The 22,944-nt window shown below is 43.2% G+C and overlaps 1 protein-coding gene across 3 annotated transcripts in view; it reads left to right on the forward strand.

Moving 5' to 3' along the window:
- The first annotated feature begins 4,449 nt into the window (after positions 1 to 4,449).
- The window catches only part of LOC309552023 (uncharacterized protein), a 472,505-nt gene continuing 454,010 nt past the window's right edge, over positions 4,450 to 22,944 (forward strand). For all 3 annotated transcript variants that reach the window (XM_082252767.1, XM_082252768.1, XM_082252770.1), the window contains exon 1: positions 4,450 to 4,646. In XM_082252767.1, the coding sequence (XP_082108893.1) occupies positions 4,473 to 4,646 (174 nt within the window). In that variant the 5' untranslated portion in view covers positions 4,450 to 4,472. The remainder of the gene's footprint in view (positions 4,647 to 22,944) is intronic.

The raw sequence follows: 22,944 nt of genomic DNA on the forward strand, positions 1-22,944 counted from the left end.
CTCTATATGATGACTTCATCCACCCCAACACCCCATGGATACCCCCAGAACATAACAAGGGTTAACACCCCATATAGAGTGTGGATCCATCCACTTTGAACCCCTAGGACATCCAGGAACCCCTGATAGGACCCCCAGAGCACCCCGGAGCCATACAGGGATTACCTGGTCTATACTCCAGGATCTCCCAAGGGAATCAAGATCCATCAGAGGGATTACACTATTACATTATACATACCCGCTCTATACCCCTATGTGGGGTGGGTATTTCTGGTGAGTGGGCTATTTACCTAATGGAGTGCAAGCACCCCACCACTTTACCCACCACAGGACCACCATTGGGATTACCGCATGAGGATTCACCACCTGTTAACATTGTTTATGGACTTTTTGCATTAGGAATTATTCATCACTGCTGGCACATTGTCACCTTATTATTTATATTTTGTGCACAGCGTCACTTTCATGTTACTTTATAGGACTATTTATTTACATACCTTGTACCCACTCACCCATCCTGCCCACCTATTGGTGACATCATCACCATTATTTAGTCATCTTCCTAATACCTGAGCACCTTACCATATGTCATTTACCTGATATACTTCACGTTATTCGTCATTGATTCGTTTCATTATTCCTTGCGGCACTTGGCACTTTATTTATTTGTCTTTTTATTTATTGTATATTCACTATACCAGTCACTTCATATATTTATTGCACCTGCCACTTTATATAATTTGTGCATTATTTGATATATTGCTAATTTACCTAATATCTGTGGGTCAACATAGGTATTACATTTGTTGTGCCATACATACCTTATTATCTTAATCATCAGATTTATTATTTTTTTTGCTTGTTTATTTATTGCACCAATCCCTTCATATTATCTGTGCAATATTGGATTCACTGCCATTTATCTGATACTTGTGTGATATCTTTGACCTCACATTGGCTCCGCCATACTATCTTACCATATCAATTATCACCTTTTATACACTCATATACCTCTCCTCTCTATACTCTCCTCAAGGGATTTTTTCCCATTTCATTCGGCAACGCCATTTCCCTCTCTTTCTCTTCTCTACATTATACGTATATACCCTTTGGGTTATATCTGAGGGAGGCTGCAGCCTGTTATTATAATATATTTTTTCCATAGTGCAGATTACATTCTTTTCATATTAAAGAGTTTTGATAGGGTAGTTTCAGTGGAGTGTAGTGAGCGAAAGCCAGACTGTAAGGGGTCAAGAAGGTTGTTGTTAGTGAGGTAGGAGCTCAAACGATTTTAGACTAAGCACTCTAAAAGTTTAGCAGCACTACCATCCTTTTCTGAGTTGGTCTACAAGCTGTCATGTCAAACTACAATGGGCTGGTGCATTGTCAGAATAACTGCACAAAAACTGTGATATTCAGCTACGTCTGAGGCATCTACATATCCACAACAAATCCCTGCAAAGAGTCTACATGAATTGTGAAGTGCAGTTAGCTTGTTTGGGCCCATTCAGACCTATTAGTTGCAGTCCTGCAAAGTATGGCAATGCACCATACACATATTACTGCATTGCCCATTCTATTACCCATTCAAAAAATACAGATGAATTTCTCCGCAGTCTCTTTAGCTACAGAGGTTAGTGGGGGCTTGTTTTAAGTCAACTTACTGCTTTATAAGAATATAGAAATATTTGATGACCCTTAGCCTGGCCACAATTCTACTTTAAACTCTATCCTGAGCAAAGAAAAAAAAAACTTCTTTCCCCACCAGCCCCCTGCAAAAATACATAAGGCTAACTTACCTAAATCTGTTTTCATGGCACCTCTTCTAGGAGTGGAGACTGGTAATTGGACATTACAGAGCAGACCCACCAACCAACTGCCCGCCTTGTTGCTGCCCCTTGCTTCCTAATTTTACTATGTTGCCACTGGAAGACTTCAGGACCCTCTAAAGGGCTCTACAGGGACCTTCTGAATGCCTTCTGATGGACACTCTTGGCAGCCAAGGGCAACATCTATGCCAGAAGGAAATGATGTGTGTACTGCCAGAAAGACCCTTCCACACTAAAGATCAGATGAAAGAAGGCACAAGATCAAGCCTGTCATTTGATGTGTTATTTTTTATTTATTTTTTTAAATATAACATAGTGATTAGCTAAAGGGGGTGGGTAAGAAAGAATAGAATGCATTAAGATGAAAACCTTGAGGCTTTACAACCACTTTATGAGTTCCATTCACTGTAACTAAGGAGTTAAGCCCAACCCCTGAAAACCCCACACCATAATCCCCCCTCCACCAAATGATTTAGACCATCTGAAAAGCATTCTGTCCTGCAGCTCCCCCCAGACCCCCCCTTTTTTTTTTACCTTAGCCCGAACTGATCCAGCAATGTGCACAAGCACAGCGGCTTCAGCTGCTTGTCTCTCTCCTCTTTGGACAGATTTAAAGCAGCAGGGGCCATTGGCTCCCGCTGCTGTCAATAAAATCCAGGGACACCGGAGTGGTGGGGGGGGAGGCGTATCCCGCTGTCTGTGCCAATGGACGCAGCAGCGGGACTTGGGAGTGAGCCCGCGTGGGTGACCCCAGGGAAAGCGGCTTTCTGTGGGGGCGCCCAATAAAGAGGAGGGCCCTGCAGTGCCGGCAGGGTACCTCAGAAGAAGAGGATCAGGGCTGCTCTGTGCAAAGTGATTTCACAGAGCAGGTAAGTATAGGCATGTTTGTTTTTTATTAAAAAAAACAAAAAATGAGGGTTTACGACCCCTTTAAGGCCTCAGCATACCAAGACATTTTGGACAATTTCATGTTCCCAACTTTGTGGGATGGCTGCTTCCTGTTCCAACATGACTGCGCACCAGAGCGCAAAGCAAGGTCCATAAAGACATAAATGAGCAAGTTTGGGGTTGAGGAACTTGACTGGCCTGCACAGAGTCCTTGCCTCAACCCAATAGAACACCTTTGGGAGGAATTTGAGCAGAGACTGCAAGCCAGGCCTTCTCGCCCAACATCAGTGCCTGACCTCACAAATGTGCTTTTGGAATAATGTACAAACATTCCCGTAGACACACTCCTAAACCTTGTGGATAGCCTTTTCCAAAAGAGTTGAAGCTGCTATATCTACAAAGGGTAGGCCAACTCAATATTGAACCCTACAGACTACTTTTGACAATAAAGTGTGTGTATATATATATATATATATATATATATATATATATATATATATATATATATATATATATATATATATATTATTTATTTTATCTATACTATATATATACTGTATACACACATACACACAAATGTTTTGTTTTGCACATCTATTTTAAATTGAATGACAAGGTAAAGGTTTTCAAAGCTTAACTGAACAAGCTAAAATAGAAGCTGATTGGTTGTCATGCACACCTGCTTCAGATTTTGTCTGCTCCAGTTTTGATAAATACCCCCCACTGCTTTAGCAACTGAAATACCATTCAGTCAGCTTTTTTCGTCTACTTTAAAGCGGAGTTCCGGGCACAAAATCGATCTCTTTTTTTTGTGCCCGTCCGCTTGTTCACCTTCACCTGAAACAGAATTGGATAGTTAGGTTTTTTTTTTTTTGTACTCACCTTGTAATTGTAGATCGAAGATACTCACCTATTCTTCACTTCCTCCCTCTGTGCCGCGGCTCCGCCGTCACTTCCGGGCTTGCAATGATTCCTGGGAGCTGAACGTCATCGCTCCCAGGAATCAATGCGACGGCACCGGCCCCGCTCGTCACTTCCGGGGCGACGCCGCATTCCCTGCTAAACAGCTTCTGGGCAGCGCCGCACCGGAAGTGACAAGAGGGGCCAGTGCAGGCGCATTCTGGGAGAAGAGGACGCGGAAGAGGATGCGGAAGAGGATCGCGCCGGCTTCAGCTGCCCACAAGAGAGATGGAAACGCTGTGGAAGAAATTTTATAAGTAAGTATTTCTTCTTGCAGGTAAGTGCGTACCGGGACAGATCAGAGGCTAGCCATTGTGGAATGTGCTAGCCCTGACTGTCCCGGGGGTATGTTTATTGAAAAATGGTTTCTGTGCCCGGAACTCCGCTTTAAATACTTGGCACAAATGTGGCACATTAATAATTGTTAGACCTATAATTCAGTGCTTTCAATTGCAGTTCTGAGCAAAATAGTGGTTAATGAAAATGTAACTGCTATTTGTAGCATGGCTTGGTCTGCTTCTTCTTTTTGTTTTTGTTTCTCTTTAAACAGCTTGTAACAGCTTTACTCCCCTTCATTGGTTTATCATTTACAGAATTGGTCTTTCAACTTTGTAAATGTTCTCTGGGCCTGAGAATCCTTGTGTATAGAAACTTTTATTTCTGAGCCAGTGACTTAAAAACAAGGTCTCGATGCATGACTGAGTTCTTGCCTGTCATGAAATATTTTACATGAAGTGTTTTTTGTACTCATCATTAGTTGCCTTGGATGCAGTTGAGATAAGGAACCATTTTAGAATGGACAAACCATATGTAAGTCTGAACTCTGAGATGTATCACCCTAATGCTAAATCCGGTAACGTCCTATTTGGTAGAAGACAACGCACATGTCAAAGATTGGTCTTTAATGGCCACAACAGATTCCCAAGCTATACAACACTGACACCTTACAGGACACAAAGTATACCAAAGGTAAGTCATTCCAACAGCTATCTGAACTATGAAGATGTATCTATTTACACCAAGGATCTGCAAACTTTCTAAACAAAAGATCAGAATACTCTGCTTCAGGCTTTAGAGGTTCTTGACTGTGGCCAGTTGGAGGAAAAAATGCCCCAGGGTTAGTGGGATTCAGAAAATTACATTGTGCCTCTGGTCAGTAGGAGGAGGAATAGTGCACCCTTATTGGTATTAGTGGGAGGAATAGTCGGAATTGTTGGTATCAGTGGGAGAATTAGTGCCCCATCATTGGAGTCAGTTGAAGGAATAGTGCCTCATCCTTGTGGTTATTGGAAGAAATAGTGCCTCATTGTTGGTGTCAGTGGGAGGAATAGTGCCCCATCGTTGGAGTCAGTGGGAGGAATAGTGCCTCATCCTTGTGATTAGTGGAAGAAATAGTGCCTTATTGTTGGTGTCAGTGGGAGGCATAATGCCTTATTGTTGATGTCAGTGGGAGGCATAGTGCCCCATCGTTGGAGTCAGTGGAAGGAATAGTGCCTCATCCTTGTGGTTAGTGGAAGCAATAGTGCCTCATTGTTGGTGTCAGTGGGAGGCATAGTGCCCCATCATTGGAGTCAGTGGGAGGAATAGTGCCTCATCCTTGTGGTTAAAGGAAGGAATAGTGCCTCATTGTTGATGTCAGTGGGAGGCATAGTGCCCCATCGTTGGAGTCAGTGGGAGGAATAGTGCCTCATCCTTGTGGTTAGTGGAAGGAATAGTGACTCATTGTTGGTGTCAGTGGGAGGCATAGTGCCTCAAGGGGAAGCAAAGGGCTGCATCTGGCCCACAAACTTGAAGACCACTGATTTAGACAGTAAACAACCAAAAACAATATGAAAAAGTACAATAATACACTGGAATTTATTTTACCTAACTATAAACGGTTAAATCCTATGGTTATGGATTGTTGCACCTTTTTATAATATCTTTTGTAAAATATATTGTAACCTTTTTCTTTGTACTGAACTGCTGAAAGAAACTTTCTTGTCTTTATTTTATACTTGCATAGATCCATTAAGAGTTTTTTTTTTTTGAGACATTCCTAAATGTTTTTTATTTATATTTTGTAAGCAAGGCCGTATGTTCTGATGTTATCATCGTCTAATAATGCATAAAAGATGTTTTTTTAGCCATATGTTATATTGTAATACCTTCAATGTTTGAAGATACGGTACAAATTGTAAATCAAAGCTAAAGCTTGTAAACATGTAGCATATGGCCTATAATTTACATGGTACATTTTATGTTCATTGCCCTAGATGCTTACCGTGTTTCATTTTTTATAAGCAGCTGTCAAAGTTTTCGAAACAAAGAGATGCTTGACACTCTTTGGGCAGTGCTCTTTCTCAAAATCCTGTACCTCCGTTTGGAGATCAGAAACAGAGGGATATTAATGTAATGGGAATAATGCTTCCCAATTGGCTGGTATTTTTTAGAACGAAGTACATTTCCTCATAATAACCTCTAAACATGTCTACCTAGTGTTTATATCCATTGGAGGGCAGGTTTTGTTTGTTTCTTCCTGGTGCAGGAAGATATAGGCTCCAAGATTACCTGAAATAGGTGCATTTTCTTGCCAATACTACTGACTGTTAAAACACAAAAGACTTGCCTTTGTATTGAGATGTTTGGACAGCCCATGGAGCTTTTGCAGTCTACCGGACGCATGGTTTCTGACAAGGAGACTGGATAATCTTATTGTAACCATGGCAACAAATCCAGATGTGATGCTCAACTTTGAGGGACAAGCTGAAGGCAAGCACAATATGCTGTTGTAATGTGTACTTGGTCTCCCAGGGTGTCACTAGGGACAAAGCATATCATGACTAACTCCTGCTTGTCTGTGAATGTTGGCTTCAACTGAAATCAGAAGCTACCTGCTTGTGTTTTAATGGCTATCCTAGTATCAGTTAATTTAAATGTCTCCTTAGAAAATGGTGAATGAACCAGAAATATTATGGAATAGTAGGCACCATAAGGTGTTTGTACCTATGGTTCGGACAAAAAGAAATCCAATTTTCCCCCAAAGCTCCTAAGCATAGAAATACCTGCTTTTCTTTATCTCAACACTGAAAACAAACTTTTTGTGCAGACACCTTTAGAGTATAGCGAAGCACCATTTTAAGGTATTTGATATTTCAAAATAAGCAGTTAATCTATTTGACAAAGGGCTCACTCTAAAGTAATATATATAGTGGTCAGAACATTATTTCTGTATTACTAATAGCACTACTAAATAAATAATATTAAATAATGTTTTGCTTACTGTATTTTCTGGCGTATAAGACTACTTTTGAACCTCAAAAAAATCACCCAAAAATGGGGGGTCGTCTTATACGCCGAGTATAATATCTCCAAGGTAACCTAAGTATAAATATTACCGGTAGATGAAAATTAGGGGGGTCGCCTTATACGCCCAGTTGTCTTATACGCCGGAAAATACGGTATTAATTATTATTATTTACATTTGAATCAGAAGTGAAGCTCTAGTTTCCTTTTTACATATTTTCCATTGTCATTGCCCCAGCTGAAAACATTTACAAACACAGGTGAGAGTTAATTTACTGATGTGCAATGTTTGTTATGCTAGATTTTTATGCTAATGGAAATATATCATAGACCAGTGGTGGCCAACTTAATAAATAAAGGGTATGCTGCTCCAACATCTCATAATTTTTTAATGTGTTTTTAGGCATGTTTTACTGTGTGTTATCACAAAGTACAGTATCGTGTGTACTGCTATGAGTGCAGTTTGATGCCATTCATTTTTAATGGCATCCCAACCCTCTGTTAGTGCTGCAGGGTACCATAATGCCAATGCTATGTATTGCAGTGTGTTGTGCTAAAATCAGGGCTTTTTTTTTTCCAACACTGTTCTGGCACCTTCAGCCCAGAAAATGATTATCACTGACAGTTGGGAGTTCCAGTGCTAAAGTTTGCCATAGCCACTGTCACATAGCATGTAACCTGCTGTGCTGCAGACCTGATTGAAGTATACATTATAATATATTTGCTGCGCTTGGCCAATATTATATTGTATACTAAAACTAATGATGGAAAAGCAGCTGACACAGTATTGTAAATCAACAATAAAAAACAATTATAGAAAGTGGTGCAGCGCTAAATTGATATAAAGTTCATATTAATAGAAAATAAGGAACACAGTGGGGAATCTTCTATTCCTGTAAAAAAGCCGTCATCAACACCCGATCACACAGCTGCTTACCAGATAATATAGACCCCCACTACAAAGGTCTACATAAGCCGAGTGTTAGAATGTCAAGTACAGGCTTGTGGATGGATTCCTCCAAGATGCCACTATTGCTCCACAAAAGATATAAACCCTCACTGTATAGGTCCAAGCAGGCCATATATTATGCCATCAGACATCGGCTGTATTGAGATTCCTCTAATACTCCATAAACAATCCACCCCACAGTAGTTTAGATCATATGGAGAAAGAATATAACACTCCTCATAGTTTAAACATATATACAATTTATTGAGATAAAAAATAATCCACTCCAATGACAATCAGATGCTCCGGTGTGTATATGGCTGTCTGTACTGTGTTTTCAAAACCAGAGGATAGCTGCCATGTCCCAGCATGTATTGGCGTCGCATGCCTTAGGCTCCTCCCTACGCATTTCGTCACCCGATGACGTCGACCAGAAAGCGCCCCTGACGACGGCATCTGGTGACGAAATGCGTCAGGCGTCAAAATGTACTGTAGCCTGGATATATAAAAAAGAGACTTTTGTTCTTAATGTAAAAGTTGTTTTTTCTATATTTTTTTGTTCTCCAGTGAGGGACATGGGGATTTTTAGACATTTAGGTTATATTAACAATAAATGTTAGGCCAGCTACCCCTCCAACCTCAAAGGGCTTCAAGAAAAAGATTTTGCAGTAATTAAAAAAATCTTATTTTCTTTATTGTCTTTTGGGAGACACAGGAATGTAGCAATTCTCTGACATCTGGGATGTTCAAAAGCATTTGAACTGAGGGTGGGCACTGAAAGATCTAAACGTTGTAGGGACCATACTGACACGGGATCAGCAGGAATAAGCAACTGAATAATGGACAAACCAAAAATGGAATTCCCACTGCAAAATGGAAAAGAAATGGAATTGATCACAACACTAAGGATCAACCTGGTGCTACAGACCAGGACAGGTAGATACTACTAAGGCTGGGCAAATTGGATGCGGGTGGCTGCGGAGCGGATTGCAAAAGGGTCCTGTGTGTATTTGGGTCTGGTTCAGTTGTGAATTCAGGCAAAAATTTGTACCTGAATCGGTGAACAGACATGCACCAGACTCCAGGAACAAACCCGCGACCGCACATATGTGAACTCAGTCTAAAGGGAAATTGATACCTGAAGAATGATAGGCCTCAAATAGCAATTTGAAGGACAACCAATAATCCACCAGAACTAAAAAAGGTGGCATGACAAACTACCTGAACAGGAGAAAAAAACTTGAACAGCAAAAAGGGTCAACAAAAAGAAACGTTTACTGGGTTTAGAAACAAAACAGACCCCTAAGAAAAAGTTTGAAAACATATACTGCTGTCAAAATACAATGACGCAGTGGATTCCCACAGGATTCCAGCATCCACTTTGAATGTGTGGATGGGGAAATGGTTCAGTTTCTTTTGTTCAGCCCACAGGTTGAACAAAAAAACTGAGTCATGTATGGCCAGCATAAAGGGTAGGGTCCTCTACAAAGAAGTTAGGGGTAGAAATCTCAGTACTGATTGAGTTTTTCCCAGTACTAGGAAGGAACTGGAGGAGGAAGGAATATAAGAATAGATCCACAGAAGACCACTTCTTGGTCACAAAAGAGGAACTGTATTCAAGTAATTAAGCCCCATGAAAACAGTGTGGTCACATTGATTTAAACAACACTTTCCAGCATTTACAGAAGAGTATGTTGCCTGCCTGCCTGGTTAATTACATGGAAGGTTCTCAAAATTTTCTGGAGATGAAGATTTTGCAGCCTCCAAATGAGGTCTAACGTAGGTGCGATAAAAAAACAAAAAACAAAATGACAAACAATTGAGTTGTTCGCTGATGGATAGTTGTACAAAATTTTGTGCAGCAATAATGTAAATTTTAAATCATTACTACATGTCTCGCTGGTAATGTAAAGTACAAGGACTTGCTTTGAAAAGCGTTAAGAGAGCTTCAATAATGTGGCCAAACACTTGTTCTTTATGTCATTGTAAATAAGACCTAAAGAAGCAGGGGGAGACTTCCGGTTCCGGCGCCGCATGGAGCAGCTGGGCACTCCACAGCTCCCGCGGTGTGACCCGCTAAATCGGCCTGTAAAACCCACCCGAAGCCTCCATCCTGCCTCATCAGCCCCTCATCCGCCCTCGGAACCTCCCCAGACCCGGTACCTATCATCCATTTGATCCACCATGGAGCGTTTTCTGGAAAAACCGGCGGCGAGGCCTCCGCCGGGCACGGCCCAAATCGAGGCCGCGGTCGCGGCCTACTCCGGCAAGGCGCCCGAACCAGCGGCTATGGAGACATCCAGGCTGCCTGAGGAGGATTCCCGGCCACCTCCTGCTACACCTCCCTCGGCACCAGACCCCTCCACAGACAGGATTGCTAAAGCGGTGGTTGCCCTGCTCACTCCCACCATCACAGCTTCGGTGGAACAGGCCGTGGCTGCAGGCATGGCGTGCATCAGGAAGGAGTTGGAGTCTCACTCACACCGCTTAAATGAGGCAGAAAGCAGGATCTCCAGTGTTGAGGATGAGCTTTACCAAATGCAAGGCACTGAACAGTCTCAAGACAAACTCAACCGTGTAATCATGGACAAACTTGAGGATTTAGAGAATAGATCTCAGCGGAGTAACCTGCGGTTCATAGGGATTCCGGAAACGGTTGCACCTTCAGCTATCCCTGAACTGTGTGTGCGCAAAATACCAGCTGCCCTGGGCCTGCAAGGGATTTGCGTAGTGGAACGGGCTCACAGAATGGGTCTCTACTCAGAAGAACGTAAGACCCCTCGCCCCATTATTGCGAAATATCTTAACAATGCAGACAAATCCGCCATCTTGCAGGAGTTCCGCCAAACTCCCCACTTCCAGATCGAAGGTATGAAAGTACTTATTTTTGCAGACTACTCAGTTGACGTCGCAAAAAGACGCAAAGCTTTTCAGACCGTTTGCTCACAACTACACCACGAACGTCTGAAGTTTACCCTGGCCTATCCGGCGACGCTGCGCCTTCGTGCCCCGAACGGCAACCAACTGTCCTTTCAGGACCCCTCAGAAGCAGAGAAATTTGTCCGCTCTCTACACCAAGGCGACCCAGGTCACTCTACTGCTACTAAAACTTCCTCCTTTCCCAGACCGGACGTCCAACACAGCCCCAGGAAAGAATCCCCAAAACGGCAACGCTACGCGGATGTGGTTAGCTCTGGCCGCTCTGGACTCCCTCGTTGACCCACCTCATGTCCTTTCAGTGCTTCCTTTTACTTAGTGGGCCATAGGAGTGGTTTCCTCCGGGCTATGCTCCCGGGTGGCCCCTGCTGCCTGGACGGCGGACACCGTAAGATCATCCTCTGCTATTAGAGATCTGTTAAGTGTTTATTACTTAGCTACTGGTATTTTCTTTTGTTCTGATGTTTACGTACTCCTCCCTTTGGACCGAATCTTATGCCATGGCTGCACCACGCTCTGTCGTAGGTTACGACCCAGGTTACTGCAGACACAATCTTTATCAGGGCTTTATTCCCCCCGTTACGTCTCTGGAGTCACACTTGGGGAGCTGTGCTCCATCGCATACGCATGCGGAAAAAAGTGAAGTCAATGCAACTATATTGTTATGCTTATATGGTTTATGTTCTTTCTTCCACCCAGTTTTCCCATCCCCTATTTCCCTGGTCTTCCTCCCCCTGAGGTCGATTCTCCTCAGGTTGCGGTATTCACCTGGCGTACCCTTCTGATCACCTTATGGCACCAACTAGTCTGCTCGGGCGCTGTTCTCTTCACGATTATGGGTAGGTTGTACTGTAATTTCTATATAAATCTGTCTGCTCTTTGTAAGCTATGACGCTGATATCCTGGAACGTTAAGGGTCTCAGATCCCCGGCTAAGAGGATGAAAGTCTTGAGGCACCTTAAACGCATCCGGGCTGATATAGCTCTTATCCAGGAATCGCACCATCCAGCAGAAGACATGGCCCGTATGGAAAAGCTTTGGGTGGGTAAGGTGGTAGGATTGGCAGCGATAGGGCGCAAGGCCGGTGTTCTCATCTTATTCCACAAACGTCTTCCAGTAGATGTCCTTTCGGTGGATACAGATGCGGAGGGCCATTATGTCTCGGCTCACATCCGTAAAAATAGCAAAGAGTTTGTCGTCTCTAATGTGTATGCCCCTAATGTCTTCGACCATTCCTTCTATTCGTCGCTATCAACGCGAGCTCTGACCCTTCCACATGTTCCGCGTCTGCTGGGGGGCGACTTCAACGCTGTTATGGACGTGGTTCTTGACAAGTCCCTGTCCCCTTCGGCATCGTGTCCTCGCACGGTCGGCACTCCCACACCTTTAGCCACGCTCATAGACTCTCTCTCCCTGACTGACACATGGCGCCATTTTCACCCGACTGACCGTGAATATACCTTCTATTCCCACCCTCACAAGACTTTCACGAGAATTGACTATCTTTTCTGCTCAGACTCCCTCCTCCCTCTGATACAGGACGCAGTCATTCAGGACATGGCAATTTCTGACCACTCTCCTCTCTCCCTAACCCTTGATCTCACGGGCTCCCCGACGGTCCCCCTTATCTGGCGGTTCCCCTCCTTCCTAGCCAAAAATGCAGACTTCCAGTCATACCTTGAAAGCGCATGGCAGGAATACTTGGAATCTAACGCGGCGCATTCTACCTCCCCCCATCTGTTCTGGGAAGCGGGCAAGGCCTTCCTAAGAGGCCGCATAATATCATATGCGGCGGCATATAAGCGGCATGCCAACGGCGGATATAAATCAGTGAGTGAGCGTCTCTGCGCGGCACAGCGGAATTTGCTTCTCACGAATACCCCAGCGGCCACGGAAACTCGGCTCCTAGCCAAGAAAAATTTTGACGAGTGGGCAGACAAAGTGGAACGTATTCGCACGGCTCACCTTGCCGCGTCCTTGCACAGGTTCGGCAATAAGGCGGGCAAACTGTTGGCGAGGATGTGCAAGGGCCGGCTGTCTCCCACACATATTGGATCTCTGCGGGATCCATCGGGCGCGGTCGATTCCTCTGCCCACAGCGTGCAGCGCATCATGAGAGACTTTTACTCCACACTATATGGTCAGGAGAACGTAGAGGAGGCGGCGGGTACCATGTTTTTGTCGGACACGGGACTTCCCCTTATTGACCCTGCACAGTTAACCATGTTAAACGCCCCGATATCGGCGGAAGAAGTCGAGCAAACGATAAAACACCTTGCGGCCAATAAATCACCTGGACCAGACGGTCTCACAGGGGAATTTTACAAATCCATTACGGCTAGCCTAGTCCCTACACTTGTAGCGGTCTACTCCCGGGTAATCAGGCCATCATCAAGCTGCTTGCGAAGAAAGGGAAAGACCCCCTAGAACTGGGTTCGTATCGCCCTATATCTTTACTCAACCTCGACGTAAAAATTTAATCAAAGATTGTTGCCTCGCGCTTGCCACTTATCATGCTCCATCTGATACACCCGGCCCAATCCGGCTTCACCAAAGGACGTTCGGCCACGGCGAACATCCGAAAGGTGTTACTGGTACTTGAACAAGCATGCATTCACCCCACCAAGGACCTGGCTATAGTGACGTTGGATGCCGAAAAGGCATTCGACAACGTAATTTTTGTCCGGTTGCGCAAGGTCCTAGACACCATGGGATTTCAAGGCCCGTTTGTTCGTCTGATAACTTCCATGTACGCTTCCCCGACTGCTAGACTCTGTGTAGGAGGTTCCATGACGGATGATTTCAGACTGTTTAAGGGTACGCGTCAAGGGTCCCCCTATCCCCGTTACTATTTAATTTGGCGATGGAACCCCCGTCGCTGTACTTTTCAACTAAAGCACCCCTGCACGGTATTAGTCTGGGTAACCAGGAATTACGGATCTCCCTGTTCACAGACAACGTCCTCCTCTTCACCTCTTGCCCTTCTGCCGACATTCCCACGATTGTCTTCACCTTTGACACTTTTCGGAAATGCTCGGGCCTCAAAATAAATTATTCCAAGAGTGAGATTCTCCCCCTGGGGTCGGGTACGCAGCGCGCCTGGGAAATAGGTTCCCCCTTCAAAATTGCATCGCAGTCTATTACTTATCTCGGTATAAAAATTGGGAGAAGCCCCGCCTCTATCTACACCCTTAACTACCCCCCGCTGTTTGCCAAAATCAAAGGGGAATTGGAAAACTGGAGGGATCTGCCGCTGTCTCTCTTGGGGAGATGCCACCTGATAAAAATGGTTAGTTTTGCACGCATATTATACTTCCTGCAAACCTTGCCATTACTGATCAAACATAAAGACGTCCAGGAGCTCTCCAGAGCATTTTCCCGCTTTTTATGGAGAGGTAAGAGACCTCGCATTTCCTCCAAAAAATTGTGCCTCCCCAGGCGAGACGCTGGTATTAATTTTCCTGATTTGCGACTGTACAATCTGTCCTGTTTATTGAGGGTGGCTCTGGACTGGATATCTCGGACATCTCAATTCTCGAATTATGAGGTGGAATCCCAGATGTCCGGCCCTTTCGCACTGTCTGCCCTTCTTCATGTCAGATGGGCCCAACTTCAACCCAATCTGCGACATAACCTGCTCCTAAGGGACACGGTTATTGCGTGGAGGGAAGTGCGGAAGCTTTTGAAACTACCTTTGTACTTTTCCAAACATCTGCCGATCCAGGGCAACCCTGCCTTCCCCCCCGGTATGGAACATTTGGTATATAAACGTTGGGAGCAAAAAGGACTGGTCACCTTTACCCACCTTTGCAACACCCAAACCGGACTCTTGCTTTCTACCCCGGACATCTCCGGGACATACGAATTGCCTGCTTCGGACTCTTTTTACTTGGCGCAGTGTCGCCACTTTGTTTTTTACCACTTCAACCAAGCCCGAACAGAGGTTCCGGCTTTCAATCATTGATACCCTTCTGGAATCTGGCAAGTTCACCATCTCGGACTTATACAAACCTCTTTTGCAGACGTGCCCACCTGCTTCGTTTACGTCCTCCGCTAGGAACTGGCTCAAGGATATCCCTGGAGAAGACACTCTGCCCAAGATCATCAGCGGTCTCCGGACCACCCTCGGACTTACCCCCAACTCTGTCTGGAAGGAAACCCAGCTCAAAATCTTTCACAGAGCGCATATCCCGTTTCTATCTGACAAGACGATCCCGAAAGCCTACAAATGTCCTCTCTGCTCTGCAGAACGCCCGTCCCTTTTCCATAAGTTCTGGGATTGTGCACCTATTTCGACATTTTGGGACAAGGTCCTTGCCTTCATCGAATCTGTCACCAAGTTAACTGCACCAAAAGACCCCCTTCTTATGCTGTTCGGCTACTGGGACAAGCGTCTTCAGAAATGGTCGAGCACATCAGCCGAGCCTCCTCGTTTATGGATACTGACCACTCTACTCGTTGCCAGACGCCTGATCTTGAAATATTGGATTGCAACCACCCCTCCTCCCATCTCTATGTTACAGCCAGAGCTAACCACACTCCTTTCCATTGACCGCCTTAATACGGACTTTACGTCCCCCTCTGCGATCAACGCCTTTCATGCCAAATGGAACATTTTTCTTACCCATTTATCTAAAACTTTGGACTACTCCCTTGATGGTTTTACATTTATGGTACGAGACCCCCTTACCCAACCAACCTCTGCTATTCCTAGACTCACGCAAGCTCAGGTCATTGAGTTCTGACCGCACCTCTCCCCCCTCTTCCTCTCCTCCCCCCTGCTGTAGGCAGGAACCCTGCCCCATGGATTCTCTATGCACTGTTGGTTATATTGTCTTTCGATGCTTGTCGATGCCTGTTATATACTTTGTTAAACTTGAAAATTTTAAATAAAAAAAAAAAGAAGCAGGGGACTTACATACCTTTACATTCTCATGGTCCATACCTCTGCATGCAAGTCTTTTGGTTATCCCTTATCCTGTTGGCCCTGGGACAAGTGCCCTATGTGTCTTTTATTAAAATTGTCTTTTTTGAGACAAACATGCATTGGCCCTATAGTACAAAAACAGTAAAGTGCTGTAAAATGTTTCTGCAGCAGAAGAACCATCACTAATTTACACATCTGTTAATCAAGACACACCTGTATCAAACACTAAAAAGTGCATTTTCTGTCCATTACCCCCGTTGACTGTGCTGATATGAGTTTTTAAATATCTTAAAACTGGATTGATTCAAATCCCTTATATACAGCCTTTTTTTTTTTTTTTTTTAATGGGGTGCCAGAAGGAAACAAGAGGCTAACTCAAAAGTAAACATGCATCTGTCTGCATTTGACAACAATGGCCCAAAGAATAGATTTTCAGGCTACTGTTCAGTATCAAAGTAACAGCTCTATTGTAGCTGTAACACCATAGTGAGCTGTAAATGTAGCTTCTGCCCATTCCTTTGTTCACAAAGATACAGCCATATTGTGCTGATTGATATTAAATTAAGGCCGAAACGGGAGGGGGACACAAATGGGATAGCCAGTCTTAGCAGCAGGGGTACTAGCTACCTTTTCTCCAGCATTTTTAGAAGTCAGAAAGTCATTGCAAACATCTGACCCTGGATAACCTCAATGTCCAAATTCCTTTTAAGGGCTCAATTAAATACAATTGAATTTTACTTTTAGCCTTGCTGAATGACAGGATTTTACTTTGATTGTCGTGTGTTTGGTGGTTGTAGAAAGACAAAACAATCACTTTTGTTCACAGAAGTTAACATATGTTAGTTAAGGATTTGTCACATAGCCTTTTTTCTTTGCTGTAGGTGCATTAGCCTTCAAAAGCTGATGACGCCTGCACATTTTATGAACTACTGCACTTAAAAAAAAATGTAGATTTCGTATATATTATAGCTAAAAAATGGCATTCCTTTTAAAATTATGTTGTATTTTTTATTATAAAGTACATGTTTATGCTTCACAAGTCCATTCTGAAATGGCCTGTGCATGTTATGGTCTATTTAGCTTTCTTAAAATAATTTTTAATATGAATATGGTTAGTCAATATAAGTTCATTTTATCTGTTTTATAGCCTAAGTTTAGAAAATAGAAATTAAAAAATCTTCTGGTTTAGTTGAAATCGTCTTCCTCCAATTCCCACCCTCACCACAACATTCTTCTGGTGTGGCAGGGGTTAATAGAGCTGGCGTGGCGGTGACAGGCACTCATCAAGAGTGCCTGACTATGCCTTCCCTTTTCAGCTCACCTCCTCCATTTATAGAGACTGTACTATAGCTTCTATGAATGAATGCTGTACTATAGCTTCTATGAATGAAAAGCGGTACATAAACAAGGTGAAACCAACACAAGGGATCTAAGTGTAGTAAAAACAATTTGGGTTAATTTAAAATTGAATGAAAAGCAGATACACCTACAAAGGGACAGTTGCAGAGACTATGGGTACAACGAGACAGTGTACCTCACAGGCTGCTTGGTCCATTCAGTTGATTCAATGGTGAATTACCTGGCCAGGCTGCGGAGTGAGCCACACTGCTCTCCTACTACTAGAGGCTGCTGACAGAAGCCAGTTCTGGCACTGACATTTATGATGCCCGCCCTCTGGGATGTCATCTTTTGATGGCGTGAACCCAAAAAGGAAAGGGTTTCTGGGAGGATTGCCCTTTTTTTTCAGCCTACTCATGGTTTGATTTAAACTGATTGAAAGATCCAGCTCCTCCTTTTATCGATTGTATTTCATTTATAGAAGTGATAGAATGGCTTATATGAATGGAGGAGTAATCAATGGGAACCTGCATTAATACTTAGGGAATAGGGATCAGTCAATAAAAGAGAAGGTTCATTTTTCCTTTCTAAAGATCATTGATGTGTTTCCTCCAACCAGCACAGCATTCCCTTTTCTGTTTTCTCTGTGTGAAGATAAAGGTACCCACTACCCTTCAAAGTTTAATATATGTTTGTGACAATTTTGGGAGCATCAGAAAAAATTCTGGTATCTGTGGACACCTGCAAACTTCACTAGACACCCCAGCTGACAGTCTCCCTTCATACCTACCCATGATCTATAAGATGAACTAGAATTTTAATCTTGTTTGACTATTGTTCTCTTAAAGGAAAAGTCTAAAACTGATAACCACGGTCTTCTGCAATGTTTATAGCCTGTGACTGAAATTTTTTTTATCATTGGTCATGTCTGTGCAGTACACCCTATAGACTTCTATGGGTCCTTTTGCCCAGTGTCTCCAGACTCAATAGGCAGCCTTATTGTGCAAGAATGACCATCAGCAAAGAAATTGTATCTGTGAGCTGTATGCATTGTGGAAGACCATGGTTGTCAGATGCGGGCAAATATGCAACAAGGATGGAGGGAGGGCTGGGACACTTTTTACCAAGGTTGCTAAGCAGGCAGTGTATTACATAGAAAAGTGCACTTGTTCCTTAACCTCCCTGGCGGTATGATTCTTTCGCATTTTAGGTGCTGAAAGCGGTACCATTATTTTGCATGTAATTCTTAAGAATGAGCAGCTCAAACCAACTATTTATATATGTTTTTTTTTTTTAATGTGCGTTCTTTTTTATAACATCTCGGGTATGATAAAGTATGAAACGCAAAATCATAAATAATAATATAATAAATAACTATAAATAAGTTAAAGTATGTATGTATGTACACACATATATATATATACGTATACATATTATATATATATATATATATATATATATATATATATACAGTGCATTGCAAAAGTATTCGGCCTCCTTGAACTTTTCGACCTTTTGCCACATTTCAGGCTTCAAACATAAAGATATAAAACAAACTGTAATTTTTTTTTTTGAAGAATCAACAACAAGTGGGACACAATCATGAAGTGGAACGAAATTTATTGGATATTTCAAACTTTTTTAACAAATAAAAAACTGAAAAATTGGGCGTGCAAAATTATTCAGCCCCCTTAAGTTAATACTTTGTAGCGCCACCTTTTGCTGCGATTACAGCTGTAAGTCATTTGGGGTATGTCTCTATCAGTTTTGCACATCGAGAGACTGAAATTTTTTCCCATTCCTCCTTGCAAAACAGCTCAAACTCAGTGAGGTTGGATGGAGAGCGTTTGTGAACAGCAGTTTTCAGTTCTTTCCACAGATTCTCGATTGGATTCAGGTCTGGACTTTGACTTGGCCATTCTAACACCAGGATATATTTATTTGTGATTTTGCTATATGTTTTGGATCATTGTCTTGTTGGAAGACAAATCTCCGTCCCAGTCTCAGGTCTTTTGCAGACTCCATCAGGTTTTCTTCCAGAATGGTCCTGTATTTGGCTCCATCCATCTTCCCATCAATTTTAACCATCTTCCCTGTCCCTGCTGAAGAAAAGCAGGCCCAAACCATGATGCTGCCACCACCATGTTTGACAGTGGGCATGGTGTGTTCAGGGTGAGGAGCTGTGTTGCTTTTACGCCAAACATAACGTTTTACATTGTTGCCAAAAAGTTCGATTTTGGTTTCATCTGACCAGAGCACCTTCTTCCACATGTTTGGTGTGTCTCCCAGGTGGCTTGTGGCAAACTTTAAATGACACTTTTTATGGATATCTTTAAGAAATGGCTTTCTTCTTGCCACTCTTCCATAAAGGCCAGATTTGTGCAGTATACGACTGATTGTTGTCCTATGGACAGAGTCTCCCACCTCAGCTGTAGATCTCTGCAGTTCATCCAGAGTGATTATGGGCCTCTTGGCTGCATCTCTGATCAGTCTGCTCCTTGTATGAGCTGAAAGTTTAGAGGGACGGCCAAGTCTTTGTAGATTTGCAGTGGTCTGATACTCCTTCCATTTCAATATTATCGCTTGCACGGTGCTCCTTGGGATGTTTTAAGCTTGGGAAATCTTTTTGTATCCAAATCCGGCTTTAAACTTTTCCACAACAGTATCTCGAACCTGCCTGGTGTGTTCCTTGTTCTTCAAGATGCTCTCTGCGCTTTAAACGGACCTCTGAGACTCACATTGCAGGTGCATTTATACGGAGACTTGATTACACACAGGTGGATTCTATTTATCATCATTAGTCATTTAGGTCAACATTGGATCATTCAGAGATCCTCACTGAACTTCTGGAGAGAGTTTGCTGCACTGAAAGTAAAGGGGCTGAATAATTTTGCACGCCCAATTTTTCAGTTTTTTATTTGTTAACAAAGTTTGAAATATCCAATAAATTTCGTTCCACTTCATGATTGTGTCCCACTTGTTGTTGATTCTTCACAAAAAATTACAGTTTTATATCTTTATGTTTGAAGCCTGAAATGTGGCAAAAGTTCACAAAGTTCAAGGGGGCCGAAGACTTTCGCAAGGCACTGTGTGTGTGTGTGTGTGTATATATATATATATATATATATATATATATATATACATAAAAAGTACAGTAAAACTGCAGGAAAGGGCACTGAGGGGCAAACTAATGTGAACTTATTTTATTTTGCAAAGTATCAGTGTGTTTGGTGTGTTTTAATTTTGAATTTCCCGCCGGTTCCACCCCCCTGCGAACGTCACGTCACAGGAGACGAAAGCCGGGGCACACAGAGCATCGGGAGGAAGATCCGCCAACGCACACCGCCGGGATACATCGCTGGATCCCGGTGACAAGGTAAGTAACCCCTCTACCAGGATCCAGCAATCTTCCTAGTGGTACCCCGAGTTTGGCTCTGGGTTACCGCTTTTGGCATTGAAATTTAACCCCGAGCCACACTCGGGAATACCGCTAGGAAGGTTAAGATAAGTGATGCTAGGCCTATCTGCTATATGGATAGGCACTTGTGTGATAAGACAGAGTGAACAAACATCACTAGTGGTATGTAATGCAGTACCACTGATTCAGTTCATGAGGTTTTCTAGCTAGCATGTTGAAAAATAACTTGACCGTGGTCTTTCTTTAACTCAATTAAACTTGTGCTAGTTATTGGTGGAAAGCAGTAGTTTTAAGAGGGGTTATCAGTCATCTGTTAGATCCAAATTTAAGTAATCAGATCCAGCTATTTTTGGACAATCTCATGTCTATAATGGCAGATGAAATACAAGTTAGGCTCAATCCCAAGATGAGTGCCATTGGCAGTGTCTGCCTGCATTGCTCATGGTTTCTCCCAACTCCTCTGCAGTTGCAGAAAAATGCAATCTCTGTAGAACCAACCTTGCAGGTTTATGGAACGTTTTACAATGCGCCGAGGATGTGTTGCACCTGTATGTCTCACTGCTGTCTACAGCCTATGGGCAATCTTAAATTTAGGATGTCTAAACTTAGCATTATTTACATAAATGGAGGAACCAATATTTCTTTTGGGTATGTGCTCTAAAGCAGAACTTCAAGCATGCAATTTTTCAGTGAAAAAAAAATAGGTTACTCATGTTAGGTGTATGCTCTTTTATGATTGCTGCTTTTCTTTACTAACTAATTACAATTGAATTCATGCTGGATAAAATAGTTTTCTCTATACTTCCGGTGCTGTGACTATGAAAGCTGCTACTCCACAGAAGCTGTACCGTCATGTATCCTTCCCTCCTCTCCCCTTTTCTATTCACAGAACAAGGAAACTTGGAAAGGGCAGCTGCACACTGCATGGTTATGAGACTAAGCACAAGATGTGTGAAACATGTTAACCTTCCATTCATTCCTGTGACTGCATCTGTCTGCATTACAATAAAGAAATGTTATTGGTATCTTGTTGTGGTGTGCCTTTTCCAAGTTTTCTTACTTGTCACGGTGGCGAGCCGGGCCAGCACCTGTGGGGTTACCTGCTGTGGAATCTCCTTGGCTCACCTGGAGTGGGGATTTCTCCTCTGCCTTCATGCAAAGAACATACAGAATAAAAGATGTTTTGGGAATGGGCAATGGAAGAGGAGGGATGCATAAATTACAGTTCAGCTTCTATGTAGCAGCAGAGGAAATTTGGAGAAAGCTATAAGATCAAGCATAAACTAATTGTAATTAATATAGAAAGGATCCTATTAAAGCGGAGTTCCGGGCACAGAAAATTTTTTTCAATGAACATACCCCCGGGACAGTCAGGGCTAGTACATTCCACAATGGCTAGCCTCTGATCTGTCCCGATTCGCACTTACCTGCACGAAGAAATATTCACTTATAAAATTTCTTCTACAGCTTTGCCATCTCTGTTGTGGGCAGCTGAAGCCAGCACGATCCTCTTCTGCGTCCTCTTCTGCGTCTTCCTCTCCCAGAATGCGCCTTCACCGGCCCCTCTCGTCACTTCCGGTGCAGCGCCGCATTCCTACACAGCTTCTGGGCATGCCCAGAAGCTGTTTAGCAGGGAATGCGGCGTCGCACCGGAAGTGACAAGCGGGGCCGGTGCCGTCGCATTGCTTCCTGGGAGCGATGACGTTCAGCTCCCAGGAATCATTGCAAACCGGAAGTGACGGCGCGGGCCGCAGCCACAGAGGGAGGAAGTGGAGAATAGGTGAGTATTTCTTTCTACAATTACAAGTAAAAAAAAAATAATCCTTACTATTCAATTCCTTTTCAGGTGAAGCAAAGCAAGCGGATGGGCACAAAATCGATTAGGTCGATTTTGTGCCCGGAACTCCGCTTTAATGGCATACAACTCACGTGAGTAACCTTGTTATACACAGCAGATATTGTACAAACATTTTACAATGCACCGAGGATGTGTTACCCTAGGAGGGGTCAGATTGCACCTGAATATCACACTGCCATCTACATCCTATAAGCAATCTCAGGGTGCCTAAACTTAGCATTGTTTTCACAAACTGAGGAACAGATTTGTGCTTCCTCTACTACAGATGTACAGTCAAGGTACATACTTGCACTTAAAGAAAGTGTAGGGACATCCTTATACATGATGACCATTCATCTTGCTTGTAAACACTCCCCACAATTTTCCAATAAGCTGCAAAATACATACTATCAATAAAGCAATCCTCTTTTTTTTTTTTTTTTTACACAGAAACAGAAAAACATACATATTTTCAGCATGTGCATCAAAATGTAACACTGCCCAAGTCATGGTGACAAGCCATGGTGGATTGAGAGGCAAATGATTATTCTAATGGGCAGGCCTCATCTCATCGGT

Source organism: Pelophylax lessonae, assembly GCF_965119305.1.
Source record: "Pelophylax lessonae genome assembly, chromosome: 4".
NCBI lineage: Eukaryota > Metazoa > Chordata > Amphibia > Anura > Ranidae > Pelophylax > Pelophylax lessonae.